Source organism: Engystomops pustulosus, chromosome 7 (genome assembly GCF_040894005.1).
Source record: "Engystomops pustulosus chromosome 7, aEngPut4.maternal, whole genome shotgun sequence".
NCBI classification, from domain to species: Eukaryota; Metazoa; Chordata; class Amphibia; order Anura; family Leptodactylidae; genus Engystomops; species Engystomops pustulosus.
Window position 1 is genome coordinate 91,843,400 of NC_092417.1, and position 23,680 is coordinate 91,867,079.

Genomic DNA, 23,680 nt, shown 5'->3' on the forward strand with positions numbered 1-23,680 from the left:
TTCAGCATTAGATTATTAGTAACTCAACTGCTGCAGTGTGGTACAAGGCAAGGCACAAACATGCCTAAACCACCCCAAGAAACTACAAAGATCAGCAACAAATGATTTCTGACAAGTTTTTCCTCGTAGTAACTAGTGATGGGCAGTCTGGTTCTTCTTAGTGAGCTGGATCTTCCTATTAAATATATTATAGGGAGTCTCCGTTCAGTTGCTTAAAGGAAACCTACCACTTAAAAGTGGTAGGTTTATACACATATACAAGACACCAGCTCAGGGTGAGCTGGTGCCAGAGCATATTTTTGTTAGGGGAACAAAGCCCCTATCGCAGAATTATAAGTTATATTAACTTATAACTCGGTGCACCGCACTTGGGCACGCTGCGCCATGCGCGCGCCCGTGTGTGCGCCGGATTCTAAAGTGCTGGAGAGCCGGTGACGTCACCCAGCTCTCCGACACAGGCGCGCCTGCGCAACTTAGCACAGCCTGTTTCCCCGTGCTAAGTTGCGAAGGCGCGCGTGTGCCGGAGAGCTCGGTGACGTCACCGGCTCTCCAGCACTTTAGAATCCGGCGCGCGCATGGTGCGCCTACCCAAGTGCGGTGCACCGAGTTATAAGTTAATATAATTCTGCGTTAGGGGCTTTGTTCCCCTAACAAAAATATGCTCTGGCACCAGCTCACCCTGAGCTGGTGCCATGTATATGTGTATAAACCTACCACTTTTAAGTGGTAGGTTTCCTTTAAATCTACCCAATCTTCTGTTTACCATAATAAATAGAGGCATGGATTCTGGTTAGGGGAGAATATGTTATAAAGAGGCGGGATTAACTGAGCCATCAGCTGACTGCTGGGAGATCACCCAATTGGATGTTCTTAAAAAAAATGTTCCTGTGTGAAGATAATTTCTCATAAATGTAGTCATGTTGACCCTTAGAAACGAGATGGCTTCCTCAGATACGACCACCTCACATTTTGGCAGCGGTGGCCAGACATGCGCTATTAAGTCCTGCCTGACCTCCTGGATTCTGCAATCATTACCAAAGGACGGCTGTGGGACATGCAGTAACTCCCGAACATTTCATATATACAAAAACCTTTTGTTTCTTTGTGCAAATCACTCCAGCAGAGGCGGTCATATCTAAGGAGTCATTCTTGTTTCTAAGGGAGCATATGACTACATTTATGAGAATTTATCTTCACAGAGGTAATTTTTTTTTTTATAACATCTAATTTAAGAACGGTTTATAAATGGCAGATTAAAGAAACTGTGAATGCCCAGATGAGAATACCCCTTTAACTTGTTCTATTCCAAAGAATTTCCGAAAGTTTTTTTTGTCTCAATTAACTATCTGTAGCTAGTGGTGACATCAACCGGACTACAACACACTGTGTAACCCCTATGCGCTCCTGTAAGTAACCACTGTCCAGGGTTACACGGGACGAAGTGTATTAACATACAGAGATCTGAAGGACACAGTGGACGACTACTAAAGAATACAGCAAATGAAGTGACTAACATCCGGAGTCAAATAGAAGATAAGGTAGTTGGTACTTTAGATAAAGGAGGAGCGTGGTAACTATATCCTATACTGTAATTTGTTTGTCAGTATTGTAGGTAGAAAATACTGTTTTAACAGCAGCACCCCGGGCTGAGCATATCATTAGTCTTTCTATATTAGGAAGAAACCAGTGCCAGTGACTCTTGAATTGGCTTATTGAATGACGTTATAGTTAATTTTTAGTATTTTGGAAAAAGAAAAATATCTACCCGGTACCTATGCATCCGATATATATACAACTCACACATGACTCATTTTCCATCAGGACGGAATATAAAAGATCAGTGTACACATGATCTATACATGATAATACTAAGGCTTCATATATATTTATAATAATATACATTTATAATATCAGCATCTGAGCAGTGCATTCCAAGCCCTTTATGTTTGCAAGAGATCCTCAGGGAAAATGTTTTAGCTTCTAGGTAACCTTAAATTAGATATGAACACACAGACATCAGAACACATCAAGTTCTCCATGCGGAATGTCACTAAGATTGCTGAGGATCAGGGCAGAGAGTTGCTGCTTGCCATCTGCAATGCCAGAATCTATCAGACATGTTCACTTTTCCGTTTTATCAAAGACACAGCCTGTACCGTCCATCTCCCAGATCCTTAAATAAACTGAACCAGACTAAGTAAATATGATCCATCATACAGGCTGAACGGAGCACGCCGCTTGTCTATAATTCTAATAAATGTAAATAAATTCATAGCATATGTTATATGCTGTATATACCAGGAATGCTTTAAAATAATTCCATTCCAACCAAAAAAAGTAAAATATTGTCCAAAGCAATGTGTGATTATGCTTGTATTAAACAATAGATGATGGGACTGAGACAATACAGTTACAATACAGTTCAGCACAAATATTGCAAATACTGTGCCCTGCAGGATGTTACCAAAGAAAGAAGGCAGGCGCAGAAGAGGAGCTGCGCTGCGCATCGGGGCCGCCTGAGGGTGAGTATATAAGTTTTTTTTTTTAGTGTTGGGCTGGCTGTATACTACTGGGGGCAGGCTGGGCTGGCATTTATTATTTGCATTTATAAAAATTTTTTCTGCATAATTAATTTTTTCAAAATCCAAAATTCCCTGCTTTTCTGACATATAACTCATTTTGATTGGCAATAGTTACATTTTCTATATGTCTGCTTTACGTTTTCCCCATTTATAAATGCACTCCAACTGCATATGACGTTAGACGGCTTACAAATCGAACAGCAATTTTCCAGATGTTTAAGAAAATTTCATAATAGAAGCTTTTGGGGATTATTTTTGTTTTTATAGGGAACCAGTCAGCAGAAATTGACCTTATAAACCACTAGCAGTATTTTGTGAAGCAGATGAAAACACCTCCCAAGATTATGTTCCTTTCATAGTCTAGTGTGGTGGCATCATTTAGAAAATCTGTTTGGAATGCCAGTTATGAGGCTCACAACAGAGGGAGAGCTTGACTACAGTGTTTAGCTTTCCTGCTCTGTTACTTTATACAGCCAATTTATATCTCTTTTGAAAGGTGATTTTCTGGATGATGCCACCACTTCACAACATAGTGGTAGTGGTTTATAGGATCGATTTCTCCTGACAGGTTCCCTTTAATGAGATTTGAAATATATAAATATTAGAAACCCCCTATATATAACCCCATTTTCAAAAGTGCACCCCTCAAACTATTAGAAACAGCTTTTAGGAAGATTGGTAACCCTTTGAGAATCTCAAAACACAATGGAGTGGAATGGTCTAATTTTGTCAGTAACTGCACTACTTCAGCTTTGATAAGCAGAGGGAGAGGAGAACATCCCACAGTGAAGAACAGATCAAACCAAAAGCTAAAGCAATGTATTGTCTGCTCAGTTCAGGCAGAGCTGCACACAACTTCTGATAAGAGCCTTGTGATATGGCACTGACAAGCTGTGTAACATGGAAAGGAGATCACTGCACAGATAGCTTACAGGATGGTGCAGAGGACTGAATGGCATGGGAGTGTATGATCACACAGCCCTCCATCTCCTGCCATCTAATGGACAGGAGCAGAAGGCATATCTGAACGAGGGCTTCTGTGGTACCCGATGCCATGAAAATGGTGCAAAACTTTCTTTTAAAATATATTGGTAAGTTGTTTAATAACATGTCCCCACTATATATTAAAACATTAACAAAGTGGCCAACCCCAAGTGGGGATTTCTAATCAATAGTAAAATCATGTACAAAGATAATGTGCAATTTGTTAAATTGCCAGGGCTAAATAATTCCTGCTTACTTCACAGAACAGCAGTGTACAGTGGCACAGTTTGATGACTGGGATGCAACTTACAGATTCACAGTCAGGTTCCCTTCAATAGAAGTGAGCTGAAGCACCAAGAAAACCAATAGACATGACTAACTCATTTTATGTTATATATTAAAAAAAAACAACCAAGGGAAAATGATAATGAAGCAGCACTCGTAGTTGTAATAAAGTGAATTTATTCCACCTTCATGATGCGACGTTTCGTCTATTCAATCAAGACATTCTCAAGCATGAGAATGTCTTGATTGAATATGCGAAACGTCGCATCATGAAGGTGGGATAAATTCACTTTATTACATCTGCGGAGTGCTGCTTCATTATCATTTTCCCTTGGATGTACGGGCCAGTATCGGACCATGTTGCGAAGACCTGCACCCGAGTTTTTCTCTTTCAACGCGGTGCTGCTCCTTAGCCTTCTTTTGATTCCGTTAAAAAAAACAACTATGTTTTCCTAATAGTGGACAATGTCTTTGTAGAACGCTGTGCTCCTTTTTAATACACACCAGATTCATGAGCGTGTCTCTTTCACCAGCGATGCTTTCAGCCAGTGTAATTAGATTGGCCAGATACTGATGTGCAGTCACCTCCTTCTCCATTGCGTCCTCTAAGTGCTGCTTCAGCTGGCCGACCCTCCTCTGCAGCTTCCTGAAGAACACGTACACAGTGTTTTACATTATTCATTTATGAATACTTATTCACATGAGGAAATTCATCCTAAAATTCCTAATTGTAAGGTTACTAAGTGCTGAATTCATGAATACAATAACTTGTTCCATGGGCTGTGAAGCTGCATGTGATGATATAATTTTAGCATTATGTACACAATGTACTACATTCACTGCATGCATAAAAACTTTGGTATACATTTCAGAATGTATGTGAAGAACAAAGAGAACAAGCAACCATGTTATCACAAGATGGACAAAAGACAAATTAGCCTTTAAAAAAAAAAATGAGCCCACACCTTTTTGTATCCGAAGACGGGGTTGGGTAACCCCCCTTAGCACTGTGACCCAAAAATACATATATAACTACTATAATGTCCCATTTCTGGCTGGCCCCAATCTAAAATGCCTCCTTTCCTGCAGCTGCCCCCTTTTTTGTAGCCAGACTTTATGGTGCCCCTTTTTTCTGCAGCCCCCTCCCTCCACTCAAGTGCTGGAACTACTTTTTGCAAAAGAACTTTTTCCTTTTGTCAGTTTATATTGTAGACAGTTTACATAAATATGATTTGTTATACGCATCACAGCTTCAGAAAGTCCACTAGGCCTGACAGAATTGGTCCTATTTGAAGTGCCTCTTTAATCCAACATTGAGGAGATGGCATAAAATTATTTAAATAATAAATCTTTGGCTGATCATAAACAATTCTAACCTGTTAGATTTTTTGACAGACTCCATTTCAGCCTCAAGTATCTTGTTGTCTGCTAATAAGTCATTCCTCTGGAGAAGTAAAGCCTTTTTTTCCGCCTGCAGAGCCGTGATTTTTCCCATTAGATCATTCATATGACTTTTTCCATTCTCCTGCTGTTGCTGAAGTTGGCTGCCATAAATAAACACATTTTAGATCTGAAAAAAACAAACACTTGATTCCCTGCAAGCAACATGTATCTTGAGTATGAGGATATGTGAAATATTACTCTGCAACAGTCCTATAACCCAAAAGTTTTTTGGGTTAATATTGTCAAACAAGGTGGTTTACAACAGAAAATAGGTAAGCGTCTGCATTCATGTTGTTTTCAAAGGGAGTCTACCATGTCACCCACTCACCCACAAGTAAAAACAACAATGTGTAATGAATGCACTTTCTATGTTTTCCATCTGTATCCATCCAGTTTTCCAACAATCTGTCATTTTATAGAAAATTTAATTTTGCTCAGATTAGTGCGGTATCTGCTAATGCACAGGTTTTCTATGTACCGTACATCTTTTTTCTGAAAGGTAATTGTGTTATTAAGATTCGCTGGAAACAGGTGCACAAGCAAACATGATCACAGTGCAAGAAGCTAAAAATAAATTTTCTCTAAAATAACAGATCATTGAAAAAAATGTTAACAAAGCTTGTGAAGTGGTTATACTGGTGGGTGAGTTGGTAGACTCCCTTTAACCCCTTAACGCCAAGGTCCTTTTTCATTTTTGCGTTTCCATTTTTTTACTCCCTACCTTCAAAAATCCATAACTTTTTTTTTATCCCATGTAAAGAGCTGTATGAGGGCTTGTTTTCTGCGTAACAAATTGCACTTTATAGTGATGGTATTTAATATTCCATGCCATGTATTGGGAAGTGGGAAAAAAAATCCATATGCAATGATAGTATTGAAAAAAAAACTGCATTTGCGCAGTATACTTGTGGGCTTGTATTTTACCGCTTTCATTGTGGGCCTCAAATAACATGTCTACTTCATTCATTGGGTCGCTGCAATCACGGGGATACCAAATTTGTATAGGTTTTATAATGTTTTCATACATTTACGAAAATTAAAACCTCCTGTACAAAAAAAAAAATCTTCATTTTGCCATCTTTTGGCACTAATAACTTTTTCATACTTCGGTGTACGGAGTTTTGGGTGGGATAATTTTTTTCCGACTTTTGATGACGTTTTCAATGTTACAATTTTTAGGACTGTCTTGCCTTTTGATCACTTTTTTTTAAGTATTTTTCAAAATGGAAAAAAGTGGTATTTTCAACTTTGAGTGCTATTTTCCATTATAGGGAAATGCAGTGAAAACGCATACAGGCAGTCCCCGGGTTACATACAAGATAGGGACTGTAGGTTTGTTCTTAAGTTGAATTTGTATGTAAGTCGGAACTGTATACTTTATCATTGTAACCCCAGCCAAATTTTTTTTGGTCTCTATGACAATTGGATTTTAAAAATGTTGGATTGTCATTAGAACCAGGATTAACAATAAAGCTTCATTGCAGACACCTCTGATAACTGCTATAGGTGTTTATTGTAGCCTAAAACTAAAGTACAGTAAATTGCCAACATCCAGAGGTCCGTTTGTAACTAGGGGTCGTATGTAACTCAGGTGTTCTTAAGTAGGGGACCGCCTGTATTATATTTTGATAGATTAGACATTTTGGGATGCGACGATACCCAACATGTTTATGATTTTTACTATTTATTTATATTGATATGACCTCTAGGGAAAGGGGCGATTTTAATTTTAAGGTTTTTTAAATACATCATTTTTAAAAAAAATAATTTTTATGCTATTTTTCAGACCCCCGAGGTACTTTAACCCTAGGATGTCTGATTGAGCCTACCATATACTGCCATACTACATTCATTACAATGAATGCAAATTACACATTGTAATGAATGAATAGGTTAAAACCAGACAGACTTGGGTCTTCAGAAGACCTAAGGCTGTCATTGCAACAGGAAGTCACAAGGGCGCCAATCTAACCCAAGATGGCTTGGGCCGCCAGGATTTAAATCCCCCTGGCAGCTTTTCCAGAGGTATTTAAAGGGTTAACACCCACAATCAGTGCCAGCGCCAACCGGCAGTGTTACCAGTGGGTGCTTTCTGCAATATGCAGCAAACGCCAACCTTGTATGGTTAAGGCTCAGCCCGTTAGCCCTTTTCATACCCCGGCAGCCGTCATTTGAAGTAGTAGTATGATACATGTCATAAAGGGGTTAAGAGTTGAATGAGTCAAAGCACATATTTCTGCTATCCTAGGACTGAGAAAGGAATCTTAGGGTATTCTGCACATGTTGCAGATTGTCATGCAGATTTGTGTTATGCAGATGGATCATGACTAACAGCCAGAAACATGGCTCAAAAAGTGCAGATCTTTTTCTATGGTTTATCTCTAGTTTTTATCATGTCTAAATACAGTGAAGTTTTTATATTTTTCTAACAAATTGTACTGGAGATTCCTTTTTCTTCCTGACTGCAAACCGAAGCCAACATGGATCCTCCTCCTCTCCCTGCATTCCATAGTGGACAACAGTATATTTACATTTCGGTGAGCTAACTATTCAAAAAAAATTTGTTTGCGGATCTTAGGTAGATTTTCACTCTCCCATAGACTACAATGTGAAAAAAATGTAAAAAAAAATTTTCAAATAAAATTTAGTTTAATGCTACCGTATTACCCAGCAACATTATTGTGGGTCATGCATTTCTTTAGGTGTTGGAGTTGATCCCAAAGGATGGAGGATAAGACTTGAATAGACTTAAATCCCCCACTCACTCAGAATGTTTACATGATCAAATCCTCTCCTCTCAAGCCACTTCTCATGGCCGCTGCTATTGTGAGGATTTTTTTTTTTTTTAATCGCTTTATTGGCACAGAAATGAAACTGTGCAACATCACAAAACAAGGATCATTAGCTGAGGTACATCAGATAAAACAACATATATCTTTACACAATCATTTGTCATGTGTGATAACATCTTTACAAAAAAGGTAAAGGTAAAGAAAAGGTAGTAACAATGGTTAGGCAACAAGGTAACCCACCACCCTATTTCTGGAGAGCCAGGAATCCCTCCTGTTGACAGTGCACAGAGGAGTGCAGGAAGGGTGCCCAACTGTAATATGTAAAATTATAATAATATAACCTCCATCGAGTAATGCACTCACTGAAAAGGGGCAAGAGACTCTCTCAGACTGCGAACATTAAAAAGGGTATCTGGGGAAGAGCACCAAGAGCCCCACACTTTTCGGAACTTATCCGGGCAGCCGCGGTGTTTGTAAACTATATTCTCGTAAGTCAGATTAACTAGTTTCTTCCACTGAGAGACAGTAGGAGAGCGATCCAGCGTATAGCAATGGCCTTACGGGCCAAAAACAGAGCTTCCTTCAAGAAAATAGCTTCATAATGGGACCAGTCATCCTCCTGGGTAATTCCCAACGGGCATAGGGCCGGCGAGGTAGGGACCTGTTTATTCAGGATATCAGACAGCAGAGAAACTACTTCTCTCCAGAATACGGCTATGTAATCGCAAGTCCATATTAGGTGGAGGAAATCTGCCCTGTCCACATGACATCTGTGACATCTAGAGTTGTGAGGACTGCTTTATCAAGTGCTCTCCCTTTCTCAAAGGAAATCTACCATTTGCTTCTATACATTATGAACCAAATATACCTTGAGAACTCAGTAGCTACACTGATGCAGAAACCAATCCTGTTCAATCCCTGAACCGAGTGGTTTTTAAAATGAGGATAATGAGGCTCTATCGCTCCTGTGGCTGGCATGGTGCTTCTCCTCAACCTAATTATGCATGGCTTCAGCCTTGTCCTGCCCAGCATAAGCCGAGAATACGTCATCACTGCGTTGTTCCCAACAGCATTCTCGAGGTATTTCTGGTTCACAATGGATAAAAACAAATGGTTTTATTAATATGAACACTTTGGATTTTCACCTTCTTGATTTCCCCCTCCACTGATTGTACAGTTGATTGAAAGAAGTTGATAAAGAATACTCTGCAGATGTAATTCTGCTGCATAGTTCTCCATATGATCAGACACACCAAAGGGGAGACATTAGGGAGATTGTAATGGGAACTTGTTAAAGAGCAGCTTAAAAGAACAGAACCAAAAAAAAAGATGCAGACATTTTGTGCTAACAAACTGAAAGATTCTTGCACTAATGACTAGGAATATATAGGGAAGAAAGAAAGCCAATATGTGCCAAGGATACTTGAACAGACAATTTTAAAACGTGGATCTTTGCAATCAAATGTGCAGATATTACAGAGGAATCATTTCAGAGGATGCAAGACACTGATGGGACGCTATTGCTCATTACACAGGTGAGGCACTGTACCTTTTTAATTCGTTCACCATGGCAACGTGTTCCTCAGCAGTGACTCTGCTTTCCAAGTTAGCTTTCAGCTCATTGTACTTGGAGCGTAAAACTTCCTGCTGCTTCTGAAATTCTAACAATTCTTCCTCTTGACTCTTCTTTGTAGATTCCAACACCATTAGCTGCTTCGTTAATTGGGAGACTACGAACAAGGAGAATATTTATGGTAATCTATGGCAAATGCTGTGTTATACATGACAAGGTCACATCTCTGCATAATTCCTGTAATGCATTTGTTATCAATAGCAGGGGCCTGCAATGCAAATGTCTATTTAAATTTTATTTCCTTAGGCGGCCACAAGTAATAAGCTGGAGCTGAAGATGGATGAGACTATTATAAACAAGCTTTAAGCATCTACATGCAAGCTGTGTAATAATCTGTTATAGAATCAATATCACAACACTTGAAGTCTCTCTACTGCAGTTAACTTAGATTTATGACTTAAAGGTACATTAACCTTATAAAATCTGTTTGGCAGCGCATGATAAGAGATTGTACATTCTGCAGTTGCTCACCAAGAAGCAACGCTAACCTAGAGACATATGTTCCTGTTTCTTTTTAGCAAATAAAGTTCAGCTATGAGAAACCATTTATTCAGTCCAGACTTAGGTCACCAAATGAATTATAGGCTAAACAGATATTTTTGCAATAAAAGATCATAAAGTGCTGCAGTTATGTCTGATATGGAACTCAATTAGATGGTGCAGTCTGTGGGATATAGGACGCACGTTCTTAGAGTGCATTTTCCGGGAATGCCGCTGACCAGGTAAGTAAATGTGCCCCAAGATCTCCATCAGTTGTGTGAGTTGGAAGAATGGGGCCCAGGAGAGACAACGACCTAATTAAGGAGAGGCAACCCTGAGAGCAAGGTAAGTTATTGTAAAATACCTGAACTTTGTAGATAAAAATAAGATCTTTAAAGGCCTTCAGAGCGAAATCATCCCCTGGACTGAAATGGGACTAAAACACTTATCTTTAGTGACTACTTGGCGGATGTGACTAGGCAAGGAGAAAATCTACGTGCTACGTGCTCCCAGATGTTCCAGGCCAAACTTATGTTCACCTTGCAGTACCCAGCAACACTACGCATTTTCATGCAGATGGCACCGCAATGTCTTTCACCTCCCTGGCAAAGGCTGATGAATTCATCACGCAGGGGAATGTATTGCAATCAGCAGCGCTACCCCCCTGGGAGGAGGAATCAACGATGTCAAAGAGCAGCCCAACAGGATTGGCCGCTGCCCCAGAGAGCAAAAGGACAGAGCCAGCAACAAGGCCAAAATACCCAGGACTGACATGTGTTAAGAGCAACCGAATTGTCGATTAAGGGCTGTAAATAGAGAATGGTTCCCAAGTCAGTAGGAGGTGATGTAGACGACTATCCTGGGGCCTACCCTGCTGAAACAGTACAGTTGTTCCATTTCTTGAGGAGAGACATTACATGTTACCTTGTTCATTTTTCAGGTCTGATGGACTTTAGTTTATGTCGTTTGTAATAAGTAGAAAGTAAGCTGCGAACCCTAGGGGGAATGAAGGGCCTGTACAAATGAGAAGGAGGAGTAGTAAGATGGTGGCCTACCTGGGTAAACCAGGGGGGCCAGTGAGTGCTTTGCGTGAGTGGAAAAAAGAGAAGTCAAGAGTCTCTAGATAGAGAGTTGTAAAGAGGTGAGGGGGGGCTCTCTATCTGAGACTTAGTGTTAGCATTCAAACGCTTAGGCAGTCAAGAATGAATTTGGTTATCTACCCTGAAAGGTTTTCAAGAAAGGTTTTTTCTTTGTATTCCCCTGCCGGTCTCTGATCCTCCCCCTTCTTTCCTAATTCCTTTTTCCTAATTTATTGAAGTAATCTGAGCATGAATCCTTTTGCATAAAATTATTGCTGGTGTGGGGTGCTCTCGCTCCAAATGGGGCCCTAAGCGCACAATGGGGGTCATTTACTAAGGGCCCGATTCGCGTTTTCCCGCCGTCTTACCCGAATATTTCCGATTTGCGCCGATTGTACCTGAATTGCCCCGGGATTTTGGCGCACGCGATCGGATTGTGGCGCATCGGCATGCACGTGACGGAAATTGGGGGGCGTGGCCGAACGAAAACCCGACGGATTCGGAAAAACCGTCGCATTTAAAAAAGGAAATTGTGTCGCGGAGCTTGCACTCACCTTCATCCAGGATAGGATCGTGAACTTCAGTGCATTTCAGGGAACTTCAGCGGACCCGAATCGGGGCTGGATCGCGAACGTGAACGGACCGGGTAAGTAAATCTGCCCCAATATGTGCATCGTATCGTGGAATGTAAAGGGGCTTAAAGAAAATTTACCATTTTATTTCATGCATTATGGACCAAACCCACCTTGAGAATGCTGTAGCTACACTGATGCAGGAATATAGCTTGTTAAATCCCTGATCTGAGTGGTTTTGCAGAAAAAAAAACAATTATAAAAGGAATGATAATGAAGCTCTATCGCTCCTTTGCTTGGCTCACACTTTTCCTCACATTAGTTATGCACTGCACCAGACAATGATGTAATCACTGTTTTATCCCTGAGAGGCAGAAGTTATCAAATGCTGCACCATCCCCCAATTGCTGTGTAAGAGTGATCCAGCTCAGGTTGATTAGTCCTGTCTAGACTGTTCAGAAAGCTCTATGTAATGTGTTTATCAATGGCAGGTTGAAGGCAATCCAGCTTTCCCAAGGTCCTGTATGTTAAAATGGTTTTTCAGCAAAACCACTCAGCACAGGGATTAAACAAGATACATGCCTGTGTCAGTGTAGCTACAGCATTCTCAAGGTAGGTTTGGTTCATAATGCATGACATCAAATGGTAGATTTCCCTTTAAGTCCCCGCATAAGAGAGGAATGATAGTACGTCATTTATACGGAACCTACCACAACGAATTTACCTATAAAAGATATTACGGGTAGTAGGTGCATGTAGAGGATGTGAGGATAGCTTTTTTTAGAGCTAATCCTTACGTCCCCGCTAATTTTTAAAATTCTTTAGTTCCCTAATATGTAAATTTTTGAAAACGCCTACTGGGACGTGTAGTAGCCGGACATGAGGCTACACATCGCGGCTACTCCACGCCCCAGTAGACTCTTTGTTCCTCCTACCCTGACATCTTCGGCGCGCAGCTCCTCGTAGCCGTGCGCTCTCATCCAAGAGTAAGTAGAAGAGTAACTAGCAAACAATGGAGGGAGACACATTACCATTTCATACACAGAGCATGCTTTTAATATCCCCCCTCACCCAGAAGCCCCTAGAAGGATCTTGGCGTGTCAGAAGTGTAATCTCACAGGGGCAGATACCTTCCACTGCATGAAACAATGTCCACAGTCATAAGACTTCTGGAATCAGGTGAAGTGGTAAAAGAATTCTGGGATGTGGAGCTTCCGCTGGCCCCTCGCCAACTGCTGTTTCTAACCCCTCCGGAGGCAGGCCAGTTTCCCATAGCGACACTATTGATAGCAAAAAGATGCCTCTTACAGCAAGCCTCTCCCCCAAGCAAGACGGAGCTTATTGACCACTTGAAAATGCAACAGACTATGAAATGCTACGCCTTAATCCAAAGAGAGCTGAAAGCCAAAACCTTCTTTGCCAAATGGGGAAAGCTCATAGGCAAGGCCAGAGAGAGGAGATCAAACAGATTATGACTCCTTTCCGTTTAAACATTTGGTACCTGTAAAGAGATATAGGCCCCCTACATATTGGAGGGTGAGAGATGTTATCTGCTCTCAGCATGCCAAGCCCGGCTGTAAATTGCTAAGGGCAGCAGATCCCACCACAGCAATATTTAAAGATATGCAAGATCGTCCCTCTTATCTATCCCTTCCCTACTTTCCCTTGTGTGTGTACCTTGAAGTGCAACTTGTTTAGCAAGGAATGTTACTTGGATAGACAAGTTGTAAACAAAGCAATTTTGTAAACTGTGTTTGTTACTGTGATCCCCTTTAAAATAATAAGAATCAATAGAAAATATGTTTTGGAAAAAAAAAAAAATTTGTATACCGTATATAAATAAAAGTATACAAAACTTACGCCAATAAAAAAAAGTCCTGCAAAAACAGGCTTTCGCTCTGGATTGGTGCAAAAGTAGCAACACGGCAAATGCTACATATCTATAGGTTTTTATTTTCTAAGACTATTGACCCACAGAATGCTGTTAAATTGTAATTTGTGGATATTGAGCAGCACAAGAAAACTTAGAGGACCTGTCACCCTTAAAAACGGCACTAGAAGCAGCTCCTAGTGCTACAACAGTCCCAGCAGTATTCCCCTGCTAGCGTTATCGGAAACCTCCGATACGGCTAGCAGACACTGCATCGATGTACACTAGAAACGCCAGACCACGCTCAAAGCGGTCCAGCGTATTCATGAGGGGGCAGTCAAAGGTGCTGCCTCTTCCCCAGACCGCCCCACTCACTCCATAGGGCGGCGGTGACTGCCGAGCGTCATGCGTCAGTTACCACCCCTAATCCGGCCCCCTCTTAAATACGCCGGACCGCTTTGAGCAATGACAGATTTTGGGTGAATTTGCATGGCAATTATTTTTTAAGGGGGGTTAAAGATAGAATGCAGATGACATGAATGCTGGCTTATTTTGTGCCAAAAATGTTTTAGATGCTCAAGCACGAGGGTGGTGACTTTTAGCAGTCAGTGAGCCACCAACTAACAGTTGGAACAAACTTAAATCTGGTGCATCTAAACTTACTTTGCCTACCTTATAAAAGGTATTAGTAAATATGCTGTTTTTGCTTCAAAATTTCATTTTTGCTTATGAGGTTATTTTACTACACAGATACAGCAGGTTAAAGTTCTCAATTTTCTGTTCATATGCAACATAAACGCACATCTACCCCGAATAGCCTTCAACATGTCAGTGATATCCATGCTTTTACATGAAAAACATCCTACCCCAGTTTAACAACCCAAATAATCTCACCTTCCTGGACATATTTGGAGCAAGTTTCTTGGCTTTTCACTTCTTGGACCTGTATCTGTTCTGTTAAAATTCTTTTCTCCTCCATAAGAAGTTTATATTGAGCTTGAAGTTGTTCCCTAAAATCACATTAAAAAATCAGCTTAAATGAAATCTACCATAAAAGTCAATCATGACAAACCAGGTACCTTTGCATCAATAGTGCCTGGATCTATGAACAATGGTGACAAATACCTACAATGCAATGTAAATTTGCTTTGAACTCTCCACTTAAGCCTTGTATCATCCTTTCCTTTTTCTTTAATATTTTGTTTTGTTAAAGGAAATCTACCATCGAAGTAAAGCATGGATAAATCAGTGACAGTTACTCATAGATCCGGTGATTGATTTGTTAGCCAGAGTATCCTACCCTCAAAAATCAACTTTTAGAATTATGCTAATGAGACTGAAGGGCTACTGGGTGGTTCCAAGAGCCCCTATGTGCTGTAGAAAGGTTGTTACACTGTGCAGGAGCACTGTGTGACAGGACTTATTTTACTGAAATGAGATTACCTCAGATAATGGAACAGAGGTGTGCTGAGCAGGAGCAGGAGTGAGACAATGAAACAGCCTGTGAGTGTGGAGCACGGAGGGGCTCTGAGCATAATTTGAAAAGTTGATTTTAAACAACCCTTAAACAAAACAAACATATTAAAGGGAAAAAGGGAAAGGACGGCTTAAGTTGAGAATTCAAAGCAAATTTCCATAACATTGTTGGTATATTTCACCATTACATAATGTCATACATGTTCAAATATATTATTTTTATAATAGTTCTGTATATACATTTTATACATATGTATGCACACTTTTTAATTTTATATATTTTAATAGATATACGGTATATATTTAATAAATTACCACTCTTTATTAGATACGCGTCTGTCCTTTTTCAAACATTGGTGCAAGTTTTCATTCTCTTCTATCACTTCTTTGACTCTTAATTTGAATGTGTTCATTTCTTCCTAAGAAGAAAAAAAAATTACTCCACATCTCTAGTTAAACAGAGTTACTGAATTCAGAATCGATGGAAATCTATTGAATCAGACTCCAGCTTTAAAATAAAATCTCGTATTAATATTGTATTGATTTAACTTTCATTGTAAGTTTAGAAGTGTTAATAAATATATATTTTATGTTCAATTAATCCAAGGTGCTTATTTATAAAAGTCAGTGAAGAGGAGGAAGCTGTTCTAGAATTTATATGTACAGTACTAGGTTAATGCTTTTCCAAGGCCCTTCATTACAAAGCATGAAACTGTGCTGCACATGCTCAGTTGTAAGTTCCTCCTCTAAGACAATGGGAAGGAAGTTCAACTCTGCCTGCTGTCATCTTGGAACTGCTAGAACTCCTTGTATTTTCTTAAAGCAGTGGAAGAAACCTGATACTTTGGCCATCCCTAAGATGTTTGGTTAATTACAAGTGGCATTGTGACATTAACCCCTTCATGACTGCCAAGCGGCTAAATAAATCATATAGGGCAGCACGGTGACTGAGTGGGTAGCACTTCTGCCTTGCAGCACTGAAGTCCTGGGTTCGAGTCCAACCCAGGTCAACATCTGCAAAGAGTTTGTATGTTCTCTCCATGTTTGTGTGGGTTTCTTCCAGGTCCTCCGGTTTCCTCTAACACTTCAAAACATACTGGTAGGTTGTTTAGGTTGTGAGCCCCATGGGGACAAGGACCACATACAGATAGCACATGTATTGATTCATGACATTGGCAAACCTCACGTGGCTATATCTTCTGAACCATGGCATCATTCAATACCGCATGAGGTATTTCAGTATTCGGAACAAATAGCGTAATAAACTATGAGGTGTATTTTCTTCTTTAACTCCTTAAAAAAGGAGTTAAATATTTACGTCTAAAGAAATGTTCTTTGGGGAAAAATGTTTTTTTTTTTTCACGTACATGAGTCAAAGTGAATTAAGTTCCAAATCAGTGGCGTTTTCAAATATGTCATGACACTATAAAAATATTTTATCAAAATCTGCCCTCCAAAATCTCAATGGTCCCCCTGCCCTTCTATGCACTGCTGTATGCCATTACAACAGGTAATATCCACACGTGGAAGAGAGAAACCCAGGAGAAACTGTGCAACAAGTTTTGAGATTTGTACATTTGAACAAGATTAAAGGGTTAAAAAGCTTAACTTGAAGAGGCTTTCCCACGAAAAATAGTTCTCAATTGTGAATCCCCCAGTGAGGTTTACACAATAAATATCATTGATCAGCTTCTATAACTCTAGTGCAGTGAGATGCTGTTTGCTGACAATGTTGATATATTATTAGGGTACAAGTTTATCTACACTTTTATTTAGCTTCTGAACATTCACTAATTTCTGAAAATTAACAACGCGTGACGTATTACTACGTTATGAGTCATCTGCAGGCGTTTGGCGAGGGCTCACAAGCTGAGCCTTCTCCATTGCCAGTGAGCGTGACGTCATCAGAGCATGAAGATCTGTTGCTGTGACAGCCTCGGGTCATACAAAGACCCGAGGAAGTCTCGATTTAACCCATGTATTACAATGTGCAATTTGCACATTGTAATAGATGATGTGTAAAATTATCTGCCATAGTATACTATACTAAAGTATGGCAGTATATGGTAGGATCAGACAACCTAGGGTTTAAGTACCCTAAGGGGCCAGAAAAATATTGAAAACAATAATAAAAATGAAAAAAAAAAAAAAAAATTTAAATCACTATCCTTTCACTAGAATGGATATAAATAAACAGTAAAAATCATAAACATGTTAGGTATCGTTGCATCCCAAAATGTCAGATCTATCAAAATATAATAACAATTTGTACAGGAGGTTTTAATTTTTGCATGAATACCTTATAAACCTGTATAAATTTGGTATCCCCATGATTGTACCAACCCAAACAATAAAGAGTAAAGAAATCATGCCATTTGGGGTGAACGGTGAAAGCCTAAGATACGAGCCCACAAGAATCAATCCCTTCCCTTTCTTGGTTGAACTTGATGGACAAGTGTCTTTTTTCAACCGTATAAACTATGATACTATGAATATGCCCCGCTTCCCAGTACACAGCATGGAATATTAAAGAGGTATTCTCGTCTGTGTGGATTATGTGTTTATAAGTGTAGGGAAAGTGAGGACTTCTCCCTGCACATGACAGTGCTGAAGTAATGACACATGACTGCTGCAGCACTGAGCCATGAGGTAATTAGCTGTGTGCAGGGACACATGAGGTAACAGCTGATTGGAGGGAGGGGGAGGGGGCGTGTCTCCTGTTGGAATGTCCATAGTAACAGCCATATGAGAGATCACTGACATCTATGGGAAGTCTGCAGAATACAAGAGGAAGGAGCAAGATTTGGGTAACTAATCCAGTTGCAAAAGGGCTTAAAATGACCTGCCCTACAACATATCAAAAGCTTTTTGAAATGACGGTTACACTTTAATTAATCTGCCATATGTAAACATTTCTTCGAATAGATGTTATTAAAAAAATGTTCCTGTGTGAAGATAATTTCTCATAAATGTAGTCATTTGGTCCCTTAAAAACAAGACTGTGTCGTGTTTTTAAGGGACCTATGCTGGACAAAAAGCTTTTGTATATGAGATGTCTGTGAGTTACTGCAGGTCCCACAGCCGTCCTGTGGTAATGATCGCTGAAGCTACGTAGGCAGGCAGGGCTCAGCAGGGCATGTCTGGCCACCGCTGCCAAAATGTGAAGTGGTCGTATCCGAGACAACAGTCATGTAGACAACATGACTACATTTATGAGAAATTATCTTCACACAGGAACATTTTTTTAAAATAACATCCAATTGAAGAAATGTTTATATATAGCAAATGAATTAATGTGAATGTCCACATGGGAATAGCTCTTTAAGTACCGTCACTATGAAGTGCAATTTTTTTACGCAGAAAAGAAGCCCTCACACAGCTCTGTACATGGAAAAATAATTAAATAAAAGGTTATGAATTTTTGAAGGTGGGGAGTAAAAAATTTTAACTCAAAGACAAAGTAGGGCCTGGTCGTTAAGGGGTTAAGCCGTTTTGAATTGTTTGAGAGGTGGAGATTTATAAATGGGGTGCTTTGTCCTGGTTTCTAAAAAAAAAATAAAAAAATATATATATATATGTATATATATATAATAATAATAAGACTTTCGAATCTCCTATAAAAAAGAACTGATGTCTAAAATTTCATTGAAGATGTTTAAAATTGCTTGACAACATATGGTAAATTATAGTCTTACCATCCAAATTACAAACTATCTTTCTGAAAAACACTTTACAGTTAATGTATTCAAAGGGATAAAGGATGAAAAAAAAGAGGGAAAGTAAAAGATAACTTATTTTTATTTGCTAAAATGTTGGAGCACAACACCCAAGATACTGTTTAGAAATACATAGGGATTGAGATTTTCACAGACATCTAGTACCTATAATCCTGGATTTGATACTTGGGGTGTCACCAGGTAGTGGCTGTGCTTGGCAAATACAAGAGGGGAGATTATATTGTTAGCTGGCGGGTGTGTCAGGTGGGTATGAAGGGGATATTATAGGCGTGGCTCTATTATATGATTATATTTAGGGCTACCTGACAGTGCACATAATGCTCTTGTGTAGAGTCAGACATGTATACTTGTTTCATATGAACAAGGTGCCAACTGCTTTTGAATATATTTCTTCTCAATTCATACAACAATAAACAATCACGGTCATCTTGATATACAGCTGTAAGTGTAGTGCTGTGTAGACATCGTGAATTATTTATTGTGGAGGTCTGTGTAGTGGTAGTAAAAGCTGACCTCCAGCTTACTCTGTCTGCTGGCTGATCAGCTATTATTTGTAAAACTGTAACAACTCAGGCTATCAGCAGTGTTGATTTATGCAGGACCCTGGGCCAATGGCTATGTAAAGCCTCTTTCACACAGCCATATGCTCGCCCCGGGCTAAATACAGCAGCGTGTTGGAGGAAAACACTGCTCACCCCTCCCATCTCCATAGCGAAGCATGGCACCTGGAAAAAGATAAAGCATGCTCTATCTTTTTTCTGTGTAAGGTACAGCTAGCTGCCTCATATGTGTGGTCAATGTACCGCCGGGCACCATAGCCATCTAAGGGGGCATAGATCCGGTAGGGTGGCACGGTGGCTAGCATTACAGACTTGCAGTGCTACGGACCTGGGTTCAAGTTCCAGGGTCAACAGCTGCAAAGAGTTTGTATGTTTGTCCGGTTTCCTCCCATGGTTGATTAGATTGTGAGCCCCATTGGGGACAGGGACAGGATCTGTGTGCGCGCTATATAAATAAAGGAATTATTATTACAACAGCTGTGTGAAAGCAGCTTTATAGTTGGTAACTTTCGGCTGCTATAGACCTGTGGTTTAGTGTTCTTGTTTGAGCTCTCATGTGCAGTGATTCAGTGAAGCTGAAGTAGTAAACACTGGTTTCATTGTGCAGTCACCATACCGCCAGCTCATGTGCAGTTAAGCCACAGCAGTTTCAGTACATCACTGCGCAGAAACCTCCAGATCTGGATAATTATATATATTTGTTTGTTTTTTGTAGTGGGCCAGGGGGCGGGGGGTGGGGTGGGGCGTTTACTGTCCCAAATCACACTGACAGGTTCCCTCCCTCCAAGTTAAATTCATGCAACTCAAAGCTTACCTCAAATGCCTCAATCAAATTATCCTTCTCATTTATTCGGTCTTCATATGCAAGTAGCAATGGTGATAAATATTTTATATCCAGCTGCAAAGAAAATAATTTTTTTAGAAATATCTGCTCAAAGTCTCAAATAAATTAATAAAATGTAATATGCAAGCTAAAAGACTGAACCTATGAAAATATAGCCCCTTTAATTAGTTAAGAACATAACTTAGTTTGGGCCTTACAGCTACAGAATGTTTACGGTACTTAACCACAATTTGAAAGCCTAGAATAATTGCTTTTATTTTAATACACACTTAGCCATAATTTGTTCTTGTTCAAAGCTCATTTATGAGGTCACAATGGCATACTATGATGCAATATATTGTTACAAATGAGAATTATAATGTAATGGGCCTTGCGATGTAATATTCATTATTGAGATTTGACAAAGGAACCTTGTGATGTCACAAGAACAGTGGGATGCCATGCATCGGTAACAAATAGTCAATTTGTGAACAGCATGAGACATCATTGTGAACCTGTAATTGATACTCAAAACCACATAAGTTAAGTTATTGAGACATTGACATTTTTTGGGGGTATACCCAGCGCTGGTGTTGGCTTTTGTAGCAATAAATAGTTTGAAATGAGAAAATCACCATTGTGGCTTCTACCTAAATGTCCTACTTTGATATTAGATCACTGCAGCGTGAACATTTTACATAAATTTAATCTGAAAGCTTAATATCCTGGACTTTTTAAGAGTAGAGTATGTTTATATTATACAATGAGTGTGTAAAAAGAGATTACATTGGTTTCCCAATTCTGATCAGAATCTGTATTGTGGCCAACTGAAAAGACAAACTAATTCAATAAATAATCCAACTCTACATGCGGTGTGAAGTTGATGTATAAGGTTAGCAAATTAGAAGATGTAAAGTTATCATCAGATGCAGACTAATTCTACACTATGCTACGGGTGCAACCGCAGCCTTTTAGTATAACCAGCATGACGTGCATGGTGCACAATGTGCCAGAATTAATAAATTCCCCCCCATAGGCATTATCATTCATAAATTTGGTGCATCCAAAGTATCAAATCTTACTGTATCTAAAACTTACAAGCCATGGAGGTGGAGGTCCTCTTGGGGGTAACCCACTGATTCTCACATTCTGAAATATGACAAAAAAGGAAAAATGAAGTTATTGAAGTGTGTAAAAGAAATCATCTAAGGCTTGATGGAGCTGGTGGGACTAGGGCATGGTGGAGCTATTTACTATACTCTTGCTCCCCATTCCCACTTCTAGACATCCACTTCATCTCTTAATACTTTCACCAAGTATATTAAGATGTGACACAACTATTCCAGCTTCTTTGGCCACTTCTGGCCCAGCCAATAATGTAAAACGATGGCTGGGAAAAACCTTTAATGATTACTATAAGGCAGTGGTGGCGAACCTATGGCACGGGTGCCAGAGGTGGCACTCGGAGCCCTTTCTTTGGGCACCCAGCACAGAATTTACCAGATAGGACTCAAGGCTTCCTCCTGCAGTCCAAGATAGCCCAGGACGTGCCGAGCTCAGCGCTATTTTAAAGTGACACCTACTTGTCTGCCAGGACTACAGGAGGAGCAAGAAGGTGTGGGCAGAGATGGATTGTCATTGGAGCTCCTGCTTTGGGTCCCCTGATTCTTCCTCTTCAGGGGACCCTAGGGGGAAGCTACAACCCAGATGTCTCCTGCTTTCTATTGTATTGGTGTCCTCAGGACGCCAATATGATTGAAATTTGTAATACAGCAGAGGTGAATAAGTTACTGCTTAAATAGTCGTGTTGGCACTTTGCAACATGAAAGTGGGTTTTGGTTGTAGTTTGGGCACTCTGTATCCAGAAGGTTCGCCATCACTGCTATAAGGGAAGAAAACTGCACCCAATTTCACTAATGCGTGCAATTTTTGATCAAAACAATAGAGTTACCAAGTCATTTATTGTATATAGTCTAGGGACTTGATTAGAAGAATTGTGTAGTTTGCAGCAATATTCATATAGTTAAAACTACACAAATCCCAAATTCAATATATATATTTTTTTAAAAAGTAGTTTAGAATCAATAAGAATAGAGGCCATGAAAATGGAAGCTACATTTAATATAAAGATGTGAAGATGAATGCACTACTAGAACAATCTGCACCTCTATCAGGTGCAAATGGACTAAAAAGTAAATGTCATCTGTGGAAATAAAGAAGCCAAATTTACTGAGCCTCTTCTCCAAGGCATACTGAATTTGTTTCCAATGCCAAAAACATTTCTTGGCACAAATAAATCTTTATAAATTATGTCAAAATCCCAAGTCATAACTCATTCTTGCAGTAAGTTGGAAAATGGACTGAAATGTTCTTAGTGTGGAGTAACGTCTCACAGGGATACCAATGTGGAATCTGCTGTCAGAATGTATTAGAAGGTGGCCTGCTGACGTACACAGCTTACAGATAGGGAAGACTCAAACACAGTTCAGTGAGCATTATGCGTCACTAAGAGACAAGGAAAAAAAGCTGCATCTCTTTTGCAGACGACTTAAATAACAACTTCACTCTGCAGCTTACTATGTACTTTTATTTCCATTATCAGCACAGCATTTAGAAAGTGAAAGAAGGGATAAAACATTAAGACTATTGAGAAAAATACAATTTACCTCTGTAATCTGTGCTAGTAAAAAGCCTAAAACACATAATTGTATCATAGTATCATAGTATATAAGGCTGGAAAAAGACACAAAGTCCATCAAGTCCAAACTTTAAGAATTAAATACCGTATATTCCGGCGTATAAGACGACCCCCCTACTTTCCTGTTTAAAATATAGAGTTTAAGATATATTCGCCGTATAAGACTACCCCTTTTCCAACGCATACAAAACACCGGTAAAAATTAAAAAAAAACAGATTTGAATTTAACATGGTCCTTTTTTTAATTTAAATTCTTATGACATGCAGGTATATAGCAGGAAAACTGTCGCTCATAAACATAAGGCATACAACAACAACATTACCATTACAGCACAGCCCCCAGTAGTATACAGCACTGCCCCCAGTAGTATACAGCACAGCCCAGCCCAGCATTAAAAAAAAAATAAAAACTTATATACTCACCCTCCGGTGGCCCCGATGTGCTGCGCTGCTCCACCGATGCGCGGCTTTTCTTCAGTGTTCCGCGCCGTCTTCTTTCTTCTGCTGGGCGCCGCCATTGATCTTCCCCGGCAGGCGCCTAGTATGACGCGCCGCTGCTGACGTCATACTAGGTGCCGCCCCGGGGAAAAACATGGCGGCACCCAGCAGAAGAAAGAAGACGAGCCGCGCAGACTTCGGGGCCACCGGAGGGTGAGTATGCGCCCA

At 39.9% G+C, this 23,680-nt stretch overlaps 1 protein-coding gene across 3 annotated transcripts in view; it reads right to left on the bottom strand.

Annotated features, from left to right (window-relative positions):
• CEP89 (centrosomal protein 89) overlaps nt 1-23,680 on the bottom strand; it is a 92,269-nt gene that overhangs the window by 37,160 nt on the left and 31,429 nt on the right. For all 3 annotated transcript variants that reach the window (XM_072117231.1, XM_072117229.1, XM_072117232.1), the window contains 7 exons: nt 21,415-21,465; nt 20,308-20,391; nt 15,512-15,615; nt 14,615-14,730; nt 9,636-9,816; nt 5,228-5,395; nt 4,356-4,497 (listed from right to left, as the gene is read on the bottom strand). In XM_072117231.1, the coding sequence (XP_071973332.1) occupies nt 4,356-4,497; nt 5,228-5,395; nt 9,636-9,816; nt 14,615-14,730; nt 15,512-15,615; nt 20,308-20,391; nt 21,415-21,465 (846 nt within the window). The remainder of the gene's footprint in view (nt 1-4,355; nt 4,498-5,227; nt 5,396-9,635; nt 9,817-14,614; nt 14,731-15,511; nt 15,616-20,307; nt 20,392-21,414; nt 21,466-23,680) is intronic.